The sequence below is a fragment of the Brienomyrus brachyistius genome, chromosome 2, assembly GCF_023856365.1.
Source record: "Brienomyrus brachyistius isolate T26 chromosome 2, BBRACH_0.4, whole genome shotgun sequence".
Lineage (NCBI taxonomy): Eukaryota > Metazoa > Chordata > Actinopteri > Osteoglossiformes > Mormyridae > Brienomyrus > Brienomyrus brachyistius.
The window spans coordinates 33,438,043-33,457,983 of record NC_064534.1 but is presented as its reverse complement, the minus strand read 5'-3'; the positions used below and the strand labels follow the sequence as shown (position 1 = coordinate 33,457,983).

The 19,941-nt window shown below is 41.7% G+C and overlaps 1 protein-coding gene across 1 annotated transcript; it reads left to right on the top strand.

Moving 5' to 3' along the window:
- The first annotated feature begins 8,870 nt into the window (after positions 1-8,870).
- Positions 8,871-16,631, top strand: krt1-c5 (keratin, type 1, gene c5). Its single transcript, XM_048989116.1, has 10 exons — positions 8,871-9,025; positions 9,720-10,120; positions 10,384-10,466; positions 12,016-12,172; positions 12,496-12,660; positions 12,748-12,873; positions 14,059-14,276; positions 15,353-15,415; positions 15,706-15,746; positions 16,190-16,631. The coding sequence occupies exons 2-10, from the start codon at positions 9,728-9,730 to the stop codon at positions 16,297-16,299; spliced, it is 1,356 nt and encodes a 451-aa protein (XP_048845073.1). The 5' UTR covers positions 8,871-9,025; positions 9,720-9,727; the 3' UTR covers positions 16,300-16,631.
- The last annotated feature ends 3,310 nt before the right edge of the window (positions 16,632-19,941 follow it).

Below are 19,941 nucleotides of genomic sequence, written 5' to 3'. Positions count from 1 at the left end.
AGGCAGGGAACAACCCAGGATGGGGGGCCAGCCCATCGCCACTCACACACCATTCACTCACACATGCACACCTACGGGCAATTTGGCCTCAGCATGTTTTTGGACTGAGGGGGGAAACCGGAGTACCTGGAGGAAACCCCACGACAACATGGGGAGAACATATAAACTCCACACACATGTGACCCAGGCGGAGACTCGAACCCGGGGTCCCAGAGGTGTGAGGCAACAGTGTTAATATAATATAATATAATATAATATAATATAATATAATATAATATAATATAATATAATATACATTTATTATTACAATACTGGACGCAGTTTTATTTTCGGACTGGGCCTTCAATCATTCCGCAAATTCTATTGACGAGGACTGCCAACAACCCGTGCAGGTTTACAAGTTTTACTGGTCTTCAAAACTTAAAAGAGAAACCAGTCTATGGTCATCAGTAGGTTGGGAACCCCTCCCTTAGACAGACTGTTAATAACTTAACCGTAATGATCCTGTTTGTTGTTTTGTGAGACTGTGACAAATAGTCAAAATTTTTCTTCATTTGTTCCTCACTTACTTCTGACAATTTACCGACTTAACAGTAGAGTGAGTGGAGCCTATTCTGAAAATGGGACACCTGGCAAAATAGGACAGTTAAACTTCATATTTAATATTCGTGATTATTTTCTCTTCTATAAAATGTTTCTAGGGCCATTAATGTATTTAGAATGTATCATGCTGGGATTCAAAACATTGAGATGATATTTCCAGAAAGCAAATTTTCAGAAAGTGTTCAATTTTAATAATACTCACCCCTAATTAAGATGAAAAAAAAAATATATCAGGAACCAAGTGGCAAGTTTCACACCAGAATGTTTGAGTGCAAAGCAAAGCTTGTTATTTATAAGATATATTTATATCTACAATGTATCCCTTGGAGAATCAGACTACAAATGAAAACAGACAAGACATAAAAATGAATCAGTACTCATTAATTTTATGTGTTGATGTCAAATATTGGTGAAAATTTTATTTTTTAATAAAGCCTTCTGTTTGAGTGTCTGATTAACTGTCATGCATTTTAGCAGTCATCTGGTCCATAGTTCGCATTGGCCAGCTAAAAACACTGCACAGTCAGCCGTGTCAGGAATTGGCTGATATATAGACGTTAAAGATAAGCCACTGGCTGAAGTGCTGTCTTTCAATCTGACAAGAGAGAGCCTGCTGGAGACAAATTTACGAGGCCATAAAGTAATTATTATTGAGGATCTGACACCTTTGATGCAGTATAGATCGGCCGCGGAGATAAAACTGTCATCGATGGATCATCTTGGATCTTCTCTTTGTGTGAGCTGTACTACGGAGGCATGCTGATAGCAGACTGCAAAAAAAAAAGCTGGATAATAAGCGCATTAAAGAAGGTGTTTTGCAGATTGTCGTTTGCTCGGTGAACAATGCTGAGAGTGTCGGGTGGCTTAGCGTGCAGCTGCCGCCTGTCCCCCCGGCATTTGGGGCTTTGCCTGGTCTTTCTCTTCCCTTGGGTGTCTTCCAGCTATCATCTATTTAGGTACTAGAACTTTTGCTGCTGGTACTCGACCAGAAAGTCAATGGAAAAGGAAAAGTACTGAAAGTACCATACCAAAACTATGGTATGGTAACTATTTAAATTGTTCCTTCTGTAGAAGCTACGGTATTTAGCTTTGCTGATGCTGCCGCATGCATTTTTAGGCACAGTTTAGGGTGTAGTTTAGGTAGGACATATTTGTTCAGAACTCATGACAAGATAAATGTTATTTAATTGTTGTTTATGTCAGTAACATAGATATATATCTAAGGGTATATATACAGTACATATCTGTTGATATAGCTATACTGAGAGACTCCTTGTAGCTAATTTTCTTCTCTGGGTTATTATTTAAATTTTTTTATTTGTAACGTGTGCAGCAGTTGGGAAAAATAACGTCACAAGAGAAGGTTCATCAGCTTTGTTGTAAGTAAATTACAAATGCAAAAGTATCTACAAAGCCGAGTTATATTAGGCCTATTAGCAGTACTCTAAAATTAGCAATAAAAGAGGTCTGAGAACTTTGATATGTTCTTTAAGTTCCAGATGCCAAATAGTTGGAAATTTGCAAAAAAAAATACAAAAAACAAAACTAAATTATTGTCAAAGGGAACAGAGCCAATAAATTTTAAATATTCCAAACAGATACAAATTGTTTTAAGAAAGAGGAGCAGAATTGCACCAGCATCTCTGTCATCCAGTTTTAATGTCTGCTAAGAACTGCAAATCTTTATGGCAGGGTTGTCATTCAGCTTGGGTTGAAGGTCATTTAACATAGACACATAACTTGGTGTAAGAGGGACAAATCCTGGACCCCTGAGCAATGGAAAAACTTATATGGCCTCACGAGTCATCATTCACCCTTTTTCTACCTCCAGACAGGTTTACCTTTGGAGAAAGTCAAATGTCTGTCAGTATGGACAGCCATCTCATAGGAGCCATTAGGTTCAATGGTAGCCTGGTCATATAAGGCCCTAAGAATATACATCAATCGGTCATAACATTAAACCAACCTGGCTAATATTGCGTATGTCCCCCTCTGCCGCCTGTTGAGGCATGGACTCCACAAGACCTCTGAAGGTATCTTGTGGTATCTGGCACCAAGACATTAGCAGCAGATCCTTTAAGTCCTGTAATTTGTGAGATGAGGCCTCCATCGATCAGACTTGTTTGTCCAGCACATTCCACAGATGCTCGATGAGATTGAGATCTAAGGAATTTAGAAACCAAGTCAACACCTTGAACTCTATTTTCATGTTCCTCAAACCATTCATGAACTATTTTTGCAATGTGGCAGGGCACATTGTCCTGCTTAAGGAAGCTACTGTCAACAGGGAATACTGTTGTCATGAAGGGGTGTATTTGGTCTGCATGTTTAGGTAGGTGGTACGTGTCAAAGTAAGATCCGCATGAATGCCAGGACCCAAAGTTTCCCAGGAGAACATCTCCCAGAGCATCACACTTACTCCACCATCTTGCCTGCCTCCCATACTGTATCCTGGTGCCATCTCTTCCTCAGGTAAATGACGCATATGCACCCAGCCATGCACCTGATGCAGACCAGGACACCTCCTTCCATTGCTCCATGGTCCAGTTCCGATGTTCACCTGCCCTTTGTAAACATTTGGTGGAGGACAGGGGTCAGCATGTGCACTTGGACCAGTCTTCGGCTACACAGCCCTTACACAGCAAGCTCCTTTCCCCTTTTTTTCAGCAATTTGTTCTACAGCAGTTCTTCTCTGGGATTGGATCAGATGGGCTGGCCTTCACTCTCCACACACATGAATGAGCCTTGGGTGCCCACGGCCCCTTTGCTGGTTCACCGGTTGGCCTTCCTTGGACCACTTTGGTAACTACTGACCACTGTATACCAGGAACACTCCACACAACCTTCCGTTTTGGAGATACTCTGACCCAGTAGCCTAGCCTTCTTAATTTGCCCCTTCTCAAAGTTGCTCAGATCCATACGCTTCCCCATTTCTCCTGCTTCCAACACATCAGCTTCAAGATCTGACTGCTAACCGTTCGCCTAATATATAATAGCACCCATGACAGGTACCACAGCAACGAGATAATCATTGTTATTCACTTCAGCTGTCAGGTCTTTTAATGTTATGGTTGATCGTGTAAGTCCTTGTCCATCCTATTCCAAGAGTACTGACTGAAGTTGTTTTGAAGGCAAAGGGTGCCCCTACTCCTTATTGAGCCTTTGGTGTTAGTGTCTTGACAGGCATTTTTCTTCTTTTGAGTTCTATCCCCAGTTTCTAAAATAAAATAGAACTGAATGGAACGCAGATGAACTCGATGCTTTTTATCCACCAAGTGGTGCTGCACTATGAAATCCAGCTTAAACCTGAGAGCAAGAGCATGAAGCATAGAAAATATAGCAGCTCTCTCAGTAATCGGGTGTCTATCCCCAGTTTCTAAAATAAAATAGAACTGAATGGAACGCAGATGAACTCGATGCTTTTTATCCACCAAGTGGTGCTGCACTATGAAATCCAGCTTAAACCTGAGAGCAAGAGCATGAAACATAGAAAACATAGCAGCTCTCTCAGTAATCGGGTGTCATATCACTTCCACAATCCGCACCGCCTCTGGTGTCTGTTACTTTTCCCCAGTGCTAAGAAAACGTAGCAGATATTTTACTGAAACGCTCACGAAACACTGCTAACTGTGCCAGGAATGTGCATGTTGTGAACCTGGCTGTTTATGAAATACATGCTATTAAGTCAATGACAAGTAATTACCGATAATTACTGCTAAAGCAGGCATATCTTTTTTCGGAAATATCAAAACAAAAGGGCATAACTTTTGTTGAGGGAAGATTCTTGTGTCAAGCTGCTTGATTTATTTCCCATCCTGCATCTTTATTACAAGTAAATCAGCTGTACTATACACTGAATGTCGTCTCTTTTTACACCAAATACATTCGGTATAATTAATAGAACTACAAAAACATAATTTTCTTACCAAACCCGTCTGCCTATTCAGTCTGCTAATTTGCGGCATGTCCACACAGGATTTGAAGTGATTCTTGTACATTCTGCGTGCACATATTTGTTCCTCGGCAATCACTTTGTGACTACCTGGAGTAAGACGTCGACACAGTTGAGGTCTCATGATCTGGGTGGGGGGTCAGTATAATGCTGAAGTGGACTTACGGATGGATAAACAGGCAAGTGTAGCCAGTGTTACAGTGACATATGTGGCCATTGTTATTTAGCATCCAGTAAAAAACTTGACGAGAGTTGATTCTAGAAGCTTCAAGGACCGGGCGAGTGGCAGGCGGGCACCAATGCATGCCCTAACCACAACCACCTCCTCCAGAATACATTCTGCGATGGTGGCCTCCTTCATCATCGTTACCTCTTCTTTCCAGCAATATCAGGGCCACTGTTGAGCAGGGCAAATGGCTCACATTCTCGTCATTGTTTGTCTGGACAATAGTGTGGCTTTGTGAAGGGACCAAGTTCCCCCCCCCCCCCCCCCCACCCCCACTCACTTCCAAAGCAGGTGGCAAAACTGGAAACTGGTTACGGTGACTCTACCACCTACTCAAGAGAGCTGAAATATGACATGACCGCAGTGGGGCTGCTCATAGCTGTAAGTAGGAGTAGTGTCCTCCAGGGGGAGCTATACCACACCGTGCTAAATCTACTAGTTCACTTCAGCATCACTGATAATTAGACATGTCTTTTGAAATGTTCTATAAAATAGCCATCATTCATTTTTGTTTTATTTGTAAACAGCTAATACCCAGTTTTATTTCTTTATGTTAACAGATGTTTTTACATTTTTGAGTCAGTTCCTGGGGCAATTTAGGATTTCAGGGCCCAATAATTCGGGCCCCAGGATTTAAACCAACAGCCTTCTGATGACAGGCACCTTATCCAAACCCATTGAGCCACAAACCGCCCTACAACTCAACCCCAAATTCCATCTAGCAAAACATCATATAATCTTTGTGTTCCTATGAAGGCAAGTATTACATAAAACAGCAAAATGTTTTATTGAAAAATAACATATCAGATTTGCACCTAATCACAGTCCACCATGCGGCCAGTTTCTTCAGGATCCTGCTATGCAGAAGCTTAATCACTATCTGGTTTAAATTGAGACGTATAATTAATTTACAACCCCCCCCCCCACCCCCCTTCAAGCTACAAGATTAGCCTGAAAGAAAATGTAAAACAGAACATGCAAAATGGCTAATTACACAGTAGTAATAAGTTCATTTGACTGTGCTCATGCTACAGTAAGCACTTGGAAGTGTGTTGACAGAACATTAGCTAGAAAAAGTTACATTGTGTTTTCTTGGCCCAACTATCATCAAAAGGGAGGGAAACTGAGATGACCTGTCAGATAGAAACAAAGCTTTGCAGCCGAAATGAGTACTTGCTGTTGTGTTAATTGCAGGTGTTTCTAATGAGGAGACTCTGAATGTGATTGGACCACATATTTCAATGGGGAGGAATTTCAGAATTCCTTTCAGACCACTGAACTTACCATTGAAGTTAACATTTACCCGCCTGGCAGGATTGCAACATGCCACACCTAAACAATTTTCTCTGCTTGTAACATTCTCAGAAGATGAATGCTTTGCAGTCTTTGAAATACATGATACACAAGTAACTGCTGACTGTCTACCCTAACCTGTTTAAGTGATGTTTTCCATCACATAACAAACATGGGTGTTAATCTATACAAACATTTCTCCTTTAATTATTTTTTAATCTGTGTTCTTACGGTCTGCTGCAGACTATTTATATGTTTTCTTTGAAATTATCTTTTGTTAAAGCACAAGTATTTGCAGAGATCACGCCAACATGAGCACCAGCCCATCAAACCAAACAGAGCAAACTTAAGACGCCAGAACACTTCATAAAGAAACTCTCAGCTTAATTTCAAGGTATAAATGCAAGGACAACAAAGGACACAGGCACACAGTCTGTATAAATTACACTTTCTGGACCACAAACATGAAACCGATTATTTTTTTCCTCATCTGAGTGCCAGATCTCAGAATTCATCTAATAGTCATCAGAAAATCATTACATGGGTGTGAATGCTATTTTGCCTGAAGCCCAGGCATACAAGACACGCCTTGAGTGAAGAAGCCGTGAGGAAGCAGGCCATAATTTCACACTTGACTTGAATTCCGTGGTTCCTTAAGGATCCTGGGAAGTACCTGATGTCTAACGACACATCTATGCTCATTTTTTACAAGCCTAATTATTATTATCATTATCATAATTACAGAAGATCTTCATGCTGAACGTTTCATTGTCATGTAATCTTGGGTGGGACGCAAGTTACGTTTTTTCCCAAGAACCCACTAACAAGTAATCAAACAGTTCACATCATGTTTCCAATGTAAACCACATATTTATCCTCTTTCAGAATTTGCACTCAAAGCTTTGTGTGTTTCCTTTGGGTTTCAACAGCAAACTTAGGAATAGGATCATCTTCAGGAATACCGAAGTACCTAATAAGCAAATAGACAAATAAATTAGGCATTCATCACTTTAAACATGAAAACCAAGAAGAATATTAATATGTAAAAGAACTACATTAAATAGATTGGTAATAATATAGTCTACTATAGAAGATTTTGTATGCATCAATTGTAGGTTACTAAGATAATTAACCAGTCCCAGAAACAAACAAATTTCAGGTCATTTATTATCTTATTATTATTATAATTGTTATTATTCATCAAAGATTCTATGCTGATTATTCTTTATAGATAGATAGATAGATAGATAGATAGAGATACTTTATTTATCCAAAATTTATGCCCCAACTTACTCTCTGTAGGTGATGCTCTCTGTAGGTAATATATTTTAGTATTATATAATTATACTTATATAATAATCATATTTAAAAAAGCCAGCTAAACTTGTTTGATCAGAATATTGAATATTGCTGATACCACGTGCTTCTTCTTACATACATAGGCAAGCTTTTTAGCGTGATGGAGGTGCTCAGCTACGAGGAATTTCATACGGTCAGCTGGGTATCTAGTTGACATAATGAAGCAAAAGGAGCAAAGTCTTATGTTTATTAATATTAATAAAGCATTTGGGGGGAGATGAAGAAAGGTGGAGTGAGTGTCTCCGTGCTGCACCTGGAATGCTGAAGCCGAAAGGGCTGTTAAACCGAAACACACAACACAGACTCAGTGGTCAGTGGCCAGCAGAGAGACCAGCCATTGTTTGGTTCACATGGAAACTGAAAGTGCAGCCACTGTGTGGAAAGTGATTGCCATTTCACCATTGTGCTCTACGCAGAACTTTTCTGAGTTGAATCAAAGCCACTTTTTGACAAAAAATTTTTTTTTATAAAACACAAAGGAGAATTTAAAATTCTTACATTTAAATTTTATTGCCCTAAGAATGAAATATGTTTAATAGAAGCTCAATTATTTATCAGAAATCACAGGAGACCGACGTTAATTTTATTAAGTGCCAGACAAAGTAGCATGCGTAACCTAAACTTGTCAGAAAGGATTATAGTAAAATGGTTTTAGTGTGACAGATACAAATTCAGTAAGTCATTGCTCAACAAAATTTTGACCACTGGGGGCAGGACTCACAGACCTATTGCTAAAGAGTTATATCACAAAAACAAATATTAATTTCCTGTATAAAATAGGAGGGACTCTCCATATAACTACACAAAACTTGCTAAACGAGTCTCCATCTGAAAACTTAGCCCGCAATAATTTCCATCATACGTCAGCAGTTTACGGTATCATACCTCCACCCAGTCTCTACCTTTTTCCCCGGTTTATGATGTCATAATTGCAGCAGCCTTGTGAAATGGCACTAGCAACCCTCAAGTTACACAAAGCATCCCTCAAACTTTACAGCTTCCCCAGGAAACAGCAATATAACGCACGAGTGAAACACTTGCAGGAAACAGAGACCCAACGCACTCATGCTCACGTGATACTGAGCACCAGCAGCTAAAGCGACAGGTTATCAATTTACCCAAAAACACGCCAGAAAAAAATACAAGCCTGCAGTTCTGCTTTGTGACATCAGCCTTACGGCATTCACACGAAATGAGATATGTGGAGACAAAAAACTGTTGTGTAAAATGGTAAATATGTTTGTGTTAATATAAAAGTATTCCTGTAGCCCCAGCCACACGCTCACTGAGGAAAACTCCCATACGACGTCAATGTATGATTAAAAAAATGCCGGCCTTTCTTTTATAGCATGGGTGAATTTTTCCATCTCCCCTAGGGCTGTGGGACAGGTGTCAGGTTTCCTCGACCTGCACGGCAGGGGGGTAGGATGTCTTTTTGTTTAGCTCCTCCCCCATCCAGTTACATGGCCACGCCCCTCACTTTTGGCCTCACCCTCTCAGCTGACTTGGTCTCTATAAAAGGGTCACCTGTGTCGCAGGATCAGAACGCAGTGTCCATCAGGGACTCTCCCTCTGCATTGCCATTCCTCAATGTAAGTATTCTATCCCGTCCTTCTCGGTTTCTCTTCCCGTCAGGACTTTGGGTGTTGGATCTTTGCTTATTGTTCTTGACTTGCTCAGGCGCTGCCTCATCATTGGCCCATCATCCTGGCCAACTGAAGGCATTGTTTGAACATCCGGCTTCCGTCTCTTGATGCAAAAATTACTTGTTTTTATACAAGACATGTCATTAATTTTATTGCTCCAATTTTATGATACTGCAAGGTTTGTGGAATTATTTCGTTAAGAATCAAAAGCTGTGAGTCACTTGCGGTTGTTCCAGGGAGTAGAGCTGATGCCAACAGATAGTGAGGAATTCTTTTCTCTGGGCTGATGATCTCAGTCACTGATAGAAGTTTTACCTTTTGACATGTTAAGGCATTTTAGCATGTTGTACCGACAGTGTGACACCAGAAATCCTGTGTGTGGCTGACGCACATAGACCTCAGGCATTGTGGCTATGACACTGAATAAATAGTTTAATTTATTACAACAGAATTCATGCGGGGCTTAATGACATTTACACAATATCATTAATTTCCGCAATTAGTTTTTCATTTCACTGTGGTGATAGATACTACATTTAAAATGTAATTTTGTTTACATCTCTGACAAAAGTATTTTAATTATACCACAGGTAGTTAGGGTTTCCTCTTATAATCCCCTGTTTTCCACCTTCCTCTACAGATAAAACCATGTCATCCAGGTCCGTTCTGGGGTTCTCCAGCAGCAGGCAGGCCTCCATATCCAGCCTGTCTCTGAGGGATGCTGGACACATCCGCTCCAGGGCACCCGTTGCCGCTTCCACCTCCGTCAGTAACGTCTCCATGTCCCGCTCCCTGTCCGTGGGCAACGGCCTCAACTCCCTGGGAAGTCTGTCCCTCAATGGCGTGGGAGTCATGGGCAACGACAAGGAGACCATGCAAGGTCTTAACGACCGTCTTGCTAAGTACTTGAATAAGGTACGTTCCCTGGAGAGGTCCAATTCCGAGCTGGAGCAGAAGATCAAACAGCTGATGATGGAACGAGCTCCCAGGGGACGGGACATCGAGGCCATGATGATCGAGGCGAGAGCACTTTCAAATGAGGTCAGTTCCCCTTTTGCAATTTGGAATGTTGAAAACATACCGGGATACCAGCATTCAGCGGAGGGCTGTGCAGTGTGGTCAGTGTCTCATGAGCCATGAGACATGGTGTGTTGAACTCTTACCTTTTACCACCCGGTGTAGTCAAATCTGAGCCCATAATGGAATCTGACTTTCCCAATGACATTAGACAAATGAAAGTCAGTGTTGACCGTAAACAGAAGTATGTTAATGCTAGGTGTTCCCCTCCCACCATTGTTGGCCAGGTGAAAAACAAGACCATGGAGAATGCACGCATTTTGCTGGAGATCGACAATGCCAAGCTGGCTGCAGATGACTTCAGAATCAAGTGAGTCTCAGTAGGGTGTGGCGTACATATTTGCTCACTTGAGGGTCTTACTGAGATGATGTAAGGCTGCTTGATTTTGGTTTTGGCAATTGTTTTGTTCATATTGCTTTTCATAGAAAAGGGTGACATGAGTTATGACAGCTGAAACAGAACAAAAGTGATTTTTTTGGATGCCTTGTTCGCAAAAGAATTGGATGGATCAAGCAGTCAGAACAGACCAATGATATCTGCTCTGTATCACACCATGCACAACACGCCACACAGCTGTTTATTCAAGTATCAAAAGGGATCCTTATATCATTTTTCCTTTAAATTCACCTAATTCAAAGTAGACATTCAGGTCCTGCTAGTATAACAAAGACATGCTTAGCTGTATAAGCTTTCCAACGAAGAGATTTAACGTTTTAAGCTTTTAATAAATCGCCAAAGGGTGAACAGTTTTTTGTTGTAATTACCGTGGTAACTGATAAAATAATGATTCTGTTGATACTGAATATTGAATAATGAAAAGTTCTTGTAAAGACTATAACAGTAAAGTTTATAAATTTGCAGTAGCTAAAAATCGCCACCCTTCAGCGGAGAGCCTTTGGAGTCACATGTGGAGGAAGATCAATAACTATTATTATTATTATTTAAAATTACTTCTGGTAAAATATTACATTAAATGAAACTTCTTATGTCTCACTTTGTGAAACTGCATTACATATAAATCACTAATGATATTTAAAATAGTAAACAAACAAAAACAAATAAAACTGAAAAAATTGGGAAAGTCTCAATGCCTTAAAATAGTACTTCGCCGCGGATGTTGTTTGCTGTTTGGTTAACAACACAAGAAAAATCTGTCATAGGACTACAATGACACATTGTTGCATTTATAAAATTAACCACTGATTAAAAATTAGAGAAAGACATCTGAAAGTCTCAAGGACAAAGAATGAGAAGAAGAAATGAGAAATTCACTTTCCCGTCAATCGTTGTTTTTGCCTCTGACTGGGTTAATCCAGACAGACACCTACATTCCATGCTAATTGCAGATTTTTAGATTTTTACAGCCATGTACTTTTCTCCTGTCAGTACCTTCCCTGTTTAACAAATCCATAAATGTGTTTGAGTGCTGAGTGAGAGCTCTGCTTCGCCTTAATGGTACAGATTAAATGGTGTTTCTTCTATAGTCTTCCATTAAAGCACCTTATGTTGTTAGCTTAGTGTATTGTTTACTGGGGCGTACCCAGACTGCAGCCCTGGCACCTTGGCTAAGAAGGGGCCGCAAAAAGGGAAAATGCCCTCCCAGTTTACAACTTTCACTGCTGCCACTGCCCTCTCATTGGGTGGGGGGAGGGGCGGGGAGGGGGGAAGTTGGGTGTGCTAATAACTCAAATAGCCTAGGGGTCTCTAACCAGGTTGATGTGTCTCTGATTGTTTGTCAATGCTGCATAGTAACAAGCTGTTGTAGGACCATTGAACTGTGCCCATGCATTTTGCAGAGTTTCATAACCGTGCTGTTACATGATACTAGAGACGTTTGTGTGCATGTGTGTGTGTGCAGATGGGAGGCCGAGGCTGCCCTTTGCCAGTCGGTGGAGAGAGACTGCGTGGCGTTGAGGAAAGCAAAGTCAGACCATGAGCAGATCATTGTTATGCTAAAGGGAGACTTGGACAACCTCAGGGAGGAGCTGTTCTTCATGAAGAAGAACCACGATGAGGTAAGGAGGCCGGAGTTCCGAGCTTGTGGTCCCAGGAAATCCAAGGTGCTGGAGCAGAGATGGATGAAAGCTCACATGGGGATGAGTGGAGGAGGATACGGCTGGTCCTTCCTGTTCTCCTTCGGCGAGTAGCGGCCAGAGGTTCATGGGGCCCAAGCTGTGTTTGATTAGCTGGGTGAGGTAGAAACACACCCCGGAAGCTAATAGCCACGCCGGTCTTTCTTGGAAAGATCATTAATTATGAATTGATGGGTTCTCAGAAATGCTCTCTCGCTCATGACGGCACGTTATAACCACCCAGCCCTCATCTTCTCCTGTTTTAGGAAATGGCTGCCCTAAAGGCCCGTCTGTCTGGCGGAAACGTGAACGTAGAGGTGGAATCAGCTCAGGGGCCCGACCTCGGTGGCATCCTGTCCGAGCTGAGGATCCAGTACGAAGGAATTATTCGTAAGAATAAGGACGAGGCGGAGCTCTGGTTCAAAAAAAAGGTCAGAGGCTCACCTCCGGCGTGGGTCGGCGCGCATGTATGTTATTGTTGTTTTAAGACTTGTTTTTGTTGGTTTACCTCCGTGCAGCTAGAGCCGGTGCAGAGCGAACTGAAGGGGAACAACGAGGCCCTGGTGGCCTCCCAGAGCGAGCTCACTGAACGACGGCGCTATCTGCAGGTCCTGGAGGTGGAGCTGGACAGCTTGCGGAAGCAGGTGAAGCCCCGATTGGTCCCGCCCATCCGACTATTTTTACTCTCTCCCTACACAGCTGTCCGTCTCACCTGGTCTACTTGCCGTTGCTTCTAACATGACACAACGTCGAAGAACCTTGGCATCTAGTACATCTAGAAATTTGATGATTCAGAGAATATTCTGGCATCTACTAGAACAAAGGCATCTATGTGAAATTTGCAAAAAATTTATGAAACTCGCCACTACACCCCTATAATCATTTCTTCGGCTTTATTATTGTACACCTGGCTGCAGTTTCTCATTACCGATACTCGTATTATATGACAGAGATTGATGGCTTGGCATGGAATTCTCCTGATTATTCCACAGTTGTTATTTTATGCAAACAAATCACGAGAAGAATAGCTAGCTCACTAGGAGAGCCACTAATGCAGCCAATCTGTAACAAAATATCTTCCTGTAATGCCGCTACAGTATGTCCTGTACAGCTGCCAGCGAGAATTAGGAAGCTTCCAAATATCTCTTTCAAGGCAGACAAAAAAAAGCACCAAAAGATCAAATTCAATTTTACGATGCGGAAACCGTATCAGAGGACTATTGATTCTAGCAGAGTTTGATGGCTTTATTTGACTCTTCTCAATAGGGTATCATGTTTGTCTGGGTGGAATCCAATACCTTTCTCACACTTGAAAAAAATGAACACAGCTCCATTGGGAGCTTCCCTACTATCCAGTTAACCTTAATTACCTCAGTGAATTATAACTGCATATGTGGAACAATTTTGCACTTCCTTGGATGAAAGCGTCTGCTAAACAATAAATAAGGTGTTTTTTTTTTTTTGGCCATTTTCTTCGTAACCACCTATCTAGATTTGTCACCGAGCTGAATGCTGTCAGGTCAGATGTAGCTCGGTCTTTTGATGTTCGTTTGTCGCTTTTGTTGTCTTCAGAGAACAGAGAAATATTATTCAATTCTGCTGCTTTGGCCTGTCCTGACAATGCCAAGGACATATCTGTGTCACCATTGATGGAACAGAAAGATACCTTTCTACAGTTCATTGTTCTGCACATGGCAACGGCTACATTGGTGTAGGAGATATCAGAGCTGTTTGAATGTCGTCTGTCAGTTCACTGCGGTAAACAAGATCATGGCTGCTGAGGTGGTCACGAATGCAGGAATTTCACCCTGGCTGTGTGTCTCTTTCAGCTGGCTGTCCTCGAGGGGAACCTGGGCGAGACCAACCATAAATATTCCTTGGAAATGGAGCGACTGCAGACTATCCTCTTGCAGCTGGAGGACGAACTGTCCCAGCTGCGGCTGGACATGCAGCGCAACAAGGCAGAGTACGAACAGCTGTTACGCGTCAAGCAGAACCTGGAGCTGGAGATCGCCACCTACAGGAGGCTGCTGGAAGGCGAGGAAATGTGAGTAGAATGGATACAAATTCATATGTGGATTACCCATTTTATGGCAAAAGTAATTCTCTAAGTAACTGCTTATGTCTAAAACCCGAGACCTGTTGCATTTAAACCTAAATATTCACTTAGTTTATTACATAGTTTTAGAATTTTGGATATTTTGCATTTCATACTGAAACCCAGGTTTCATATTAACATTGGGGTTGGGGGACAGTGTATCAGATGTGATGTTACATTGCATCATAGGGTGATTCTGTAGCCTCACTGTTAGTTTTTTTTTTTAAACTATTACTGTTACAATTACAATATATAAAGTGATATTCATGTTTTGTCATATATTGGGTTCAGCAATGCGCTGAACCTGTGCTGCTCCCCAAACAACACTGACCTGATTTGTGGGAATTGGTAAAATTATGCACAAATCATGTGATTCCACCATGAATGTCAGGCCATGTACTGTGGAAAGATGACCTCAGCTCAGGGTCCACTATGACGCGCCTGTCTCCTCACCCTGTCTCTCTCATAAACATCCTAACTTTCCAGTAGCACAATCACAACATACATAAAAATGACTGACGAAGATCGATATAAGATTTATATCTTATAAGGGATTTATTAAATCTCTTCTTAGCCATAAATGGGATTTTCTGCCAGCAATGTTTAAGGACAAAACAATTCTGAGTTTCTGGTAACTGATGAACTTACTTTATGCTGTTTTTCAAATAAACGCCAGGCCCTGTTTTTTGACGGACCTCTTAGTCATTCTCATGCCCTGACAGCAAACACAGTGGAACGAGAATTGTGACTGATACAAATGCTATGTTCTGCTGTGGTAGCAGTTTTGCTATTTGAGTTGTGCTGTTAACTATCCAAACTAGTCACAGTCGGCACAACCGAATAACAAGATCATCTTTCTGAAAATCGATCAGCAAACGACGATTAAATTCCACTGTTTCACATAATCTCTTATTGATTAAATGTTGGTTATGACACGAGGTATTAAATGAGTTAAGTTCACGTACAAAGCCATGCTGTGCTTTCCCGCTCACCGCTCATTACGTTTGTTGCCTCTTTGCTTGCAGGTCTGGAAGTAAGGTCACTCAGGTGACTCAGGTGACTCAGGTGAAAGCACATATCCCACCTAAGTAAGTTGCAACTATGCTCTTGGGACACGCCCCCCTAGAGTGGGAGTTTAGACTAAACCATTATCACAGGGTAGGGGTGTCAGAAAAACAACCTTTAAATTATGTGATGAGATATATTTATAGTATGTGTTTTTTTGTAAGCCAAGCATATCACATTATATATGATATTACTGAAGGGGATAGCCCCCCCCCCCTTCTGTTATCTGTACATGATAGATTCTTCTAGGGGCCACAGAGGAGGTCAGACTCATAGTAAGTTGGGCTCATATCCATTGTGTTTCATTTTTCAGGGTCAAGGAGACACCTCCACCACCTCCACCTCCCCCCAAGAGTAAGTACATTCATTTCTTATATAATCATGGAACAAAGGAACGTTCCTGAGGTTCTTGGTGCTACAGCTAGTAGGAATAATTGACATGGAACACTGTGACATTGCCAAGGATCTCCAGTCATGTCATCCACTGTAGGAAGGATGCATTTCAGAATCCGTGCTCAGCACTGTCTGTCTTTCCTTGAAAGACAGCCAAAAGAAGCTTATTGTCATGCAGAAAATTAACTTCTAGCTAATTCTGTCACATTTTCAGACACTCCTGGCAATTTATTGACAATGTAATGTTGCTGTTGCTCAGATTAATGCCTCAGGAGTCTGTGTCTATGGTTATGAAGTTAAAAATCCCCTTTCATTAGTGATTTTTCCCGAGGAATCCTAATACCTTTTCTTAGCTAGTTGCCTGAGCCATATTCTTACGGTTACATGCCGCATTTGCCCTGCAGAGGAAATCAGGACCAGGAAGATTGTGAAGGTGATCACCCAGACCATGGTTGATGGCAAAGTGGTGGAAGAATCCAGCGAAGTGGAGAATGTCGAAGAATCGAAAAACTGAGAGGGGCTGGGGCTGGGCTCCTTATTGCCCATGTCAGTTTGGAACATTACATCCCATTCTCTTCCCAGTTTCATACTTCCTTGTGGAGAGCATTATAAAGAATGGGTACTCCACAGTTCTGCACTATGCTTGGCTCAGACCTGTGGCCCTTTCTGTCTCTGTCCAGGAATTTCTCCCACACTAACACCCTGACCCTGTGACTGCCTCCTGCCTTGGTTTAAAGCAACTAACTATATATCAGGTTATATGAGACTCTTCTCCATCTTTGTCTGCTTTCAACTTGCTAATTGTGTTAATCAGCTGAAATCCATAATAAATCTACACAAGTCTTCGTTCAGTCTCTAATTGTCTTCATTTCACCGTCAGGCTTAAATTCCCATTTCAGATTCTCATAGAGGAAACTGGAAGTGCTCAAAATACTCTCCGCTGAGGAATAAAAGGAACCGAGGCTTATGTTTTCACTGAGATGAGAAATCTGGCAGATACATAAAACGAGCACAGTGTCAGGCCGCGTGAAAGGCCTTCATTGAGGTTTTCAATCGTCAGTAAAACTGGTGCTTTTTCACAAGCGTGCAGTTGCCACATCACGATCACGGACTTGTTACACAACAAACCTATCATACTTAACGTTAATGACTACCGGGCTCGTATATCAATCCACCCCATAAAAGAGCAAAACTTCAGTGAGTGTATTAAACGGTTAGGAAGATCAGCAAGCGTATTATACTGTTATGTTTTAGCTTCTCAGGTAACACTAATGAATGTAAATTACTTGTTCAGATGCATTCTTGGTGTTTAAACTGTTCAGTGATATACTGACCCGTGCTTCACTTTAAAGAAAGTCAAATAAATGACAAATAACAGTAGGAGTGTTCATATGCGTTTGCGGAACATAAGGATTTGTTAATTTCACAGCCAGGACATAATGACAACCATGTTGTGGATATGTCAAATACTAAATATTATGAACTACAGAACTACAGAAAATGGGGCCGATCAGATGAGAACTCGCTTCCAACACCTTCATCCTCCCCTGAAATAAACAGAAATGCCTTTGCAGGGTGTATTTACAGTGAAAACACTTAGTAACCTGACTGCGTGGAACAAAGAAATGAACTAAGTCATCAGAATGTGCCTGAGACCGTAGCCCTGAGACATAAGAGCCTGTATGAGGCTGGGTGTGCACGACGTTTATGCCTTGTGACTGCGGTAAACATGAACAGTACAAACTTAATCAGAAACCCCATTCTTCCTCTCCGATGAGATTGCCCAGCGATTGCCCGGCGACTGCCCAGCGATTGCCCAGAAAAGAAAAATCCCTTCTCCTCCTTTGTAGATAAACCAGTAGTGTGGGAAACACATCAACGCTTTTCTCTAATATTAGTCAGCGGTCCTGTGAACACAGTGACCCTGCGCTCACAGCGTCTTTGACCGCCGAAGTGGGTGGCTCAGCTTTCTCGGTAACACGGTCGACGGTGGGCGTGGACCCGAAACTCCCCAAACCCCTGAAAGCCACATAGATCGTGTACGTTTGCACCACCGAGGGAGGTAATCTTTCAGGGGGCCAGACAGTTGCGTGGAAGAGAATGTCACAAGGGAAAGCGATATCACCTTGGAAGTAGCTGAATGGCACGTCGAGTGTCACCCGATGACTCTGTTTGGGGCGGCTTTACTCTTTGGCACAAATACGATTCCCCCAGCTTCCAAATAATTCTTGTAAACCTGGCCATTGTATTTTGAAAGGGACGAGCAAAGAAAATGACCTCGCAATGACTCTTGTTACATAAGCAGAATAGCAGAAGAGAGTTTACACAGATAATGGCACAAGATTAATTAAAAACACAGGCCACTTAAACAGGGTTGAGAGTTTCTCTTTTTGAGAAAGAGTTACTGAGATGCTAGTCTCCTAACACTTAATTAATAAATCATTCAAAAGGCACGATTGAACATTTTTTGATTTATTAAAATCAATTGCAAGTGCATTTCCCTAACCATTAAGCCACCACCGCCCAGGAGCGTACAGCCTCTCCCTGGGTTATGATGAGGTTACATTCCGACAAACCTATCGTGAGGTGAAAATATCGTAAGGAGAAAATGCATTTTAATACACTGCACCTAACCTAACAAACATCATAGCCTAGCCTAGCATAGCTTAAACATGCTTAGAGCACTTACATTAGCCTACAGTTGGGCAAAATCATCAACACAAAGCCTAATTTATATGAGCAAAGTGTTGCATATCATGAAATTTATTGAATAATGTGCTGCAAGTGAAAACCATTTAACCATTGTAAAGTTGAAATATCGTAACGGGGACCATCGTAACCCGGGGAGCGTCTGTACTTTCACACTGACCATATCGGCAGTATAATGACATACGCTATGTGGTAATCTGAACTGGGCAACTGAAAACGAATGAGACATGTGGGTGTGTGCATTCACTTGGCTGTGAATGTGGTCCGACATGTTTCCGTGCAGAGGGACAGACCAGACCCAGACAGAGCTGCCAGCCTCATTTCAGCGTAATTATATTATTGTTTCCTTCCACATCTTGAAAGTAGATTTACGACTAACATACAGTTCATAGTTGTCAATCCTTTTTTAATTACTGAGAATATCTTTCATATGAAGAGATTGGGTTACTGACTTTGAAAATCCCGCAAAGCAGATTGCATCACTGGCATCGTGCTCTGCGTGTTTACTGGTGGGTGTTTCTCGTCTGTTTATCAGCTGGTCTTCTGAGGAATTTGATACCACCACCTTTCTCAGGAAAGTCAGAAGCCGAAAAACGGACATGTAGACAAAACTCCAGGTGCCTGAAATGGGTGAATCATTATGCCACACAGTGAGGTTTATGCTAAATGCTAGCGAACTCAACATCCATCATCATTATGCAATGCACTAAAGTCTATGCTAGATGCTAGCTAACTCAACATCCATCATTCAGCCAAATTTATTATTCACTACAGGGTCGTATGGGGCCTGGATCCCATCGCAAGCAGCATAGACACAAGGCTGGGGAACACCCTGGATTGGACACCAAAAGCAAACTCATTATCAGAATTGTAATTAGTTCTTTAGTTGTATTCAAGCTTATTAGAATAAAGCAGGAAAAAAGATAATCCAACTCAATATCCTGACCTGGACTCAAGCTAGTCAGAAATCTAGGATAAGTGAAAAAAATAACAGCAACAAGGAAGGTAATCCCAGCAATAGTACTGGCCCTGTAGTCAGATCGAATAGCATCGTCTCAAAGGCATCCTGACACAACGATGCAGCGACGTATGAGGAAAAGACGTGCCAGATTGAATGACCTCAGATGCGTTACACGCTAATGACCTTTGCAAACACTTAAATCAAAAAAAATAAATAAATAAACTTGATAATTCAAAACTATATACAGATGCTGGTAACATACTTTGGGATGATCGTGCATTTTCACAGTGAAACCATGTCAGGATAAGTGTAAGCGTGTCTGCAATGTGAGCAACACTGTACATGGGTAAGTATTAAACAAAGAAAACATATAATTAAAAAAAACAGTTAAACATGTTTCATCGAGCCCCAGGGCGGAGAGCACCACCCACCCTTTCCAGAGAATGTTCTTAAATTATGGTGTCTTCACCCCACAGCTGACTGACC

Bases quoted from the DNA above. Each gene is read 5' to 3' on its own strand.
- krt1-c5 (XM_048989116.1), top strand. From the start codon at position 9,728: ATGTCATCCAGGTCCGTTCTGGGGTTCTCCAGCAGCAGGCAGGCCTCC. The intron at 12,874-14,058 runs GTGAAGCCCCGA...TGTCTCTTTCAG, and splicing joins TGGACAGCTTGCGGAAGCAG to CTGGCTGTCCTCGAGGGGAA. The intron at 15,747-16,189 runs GTAAGTACATTC...TTTGCCCTGCAG, and splicing joins ACCTCCACCTCCCCCCAAGA to AGGAAATCAGGACCAGGAAG.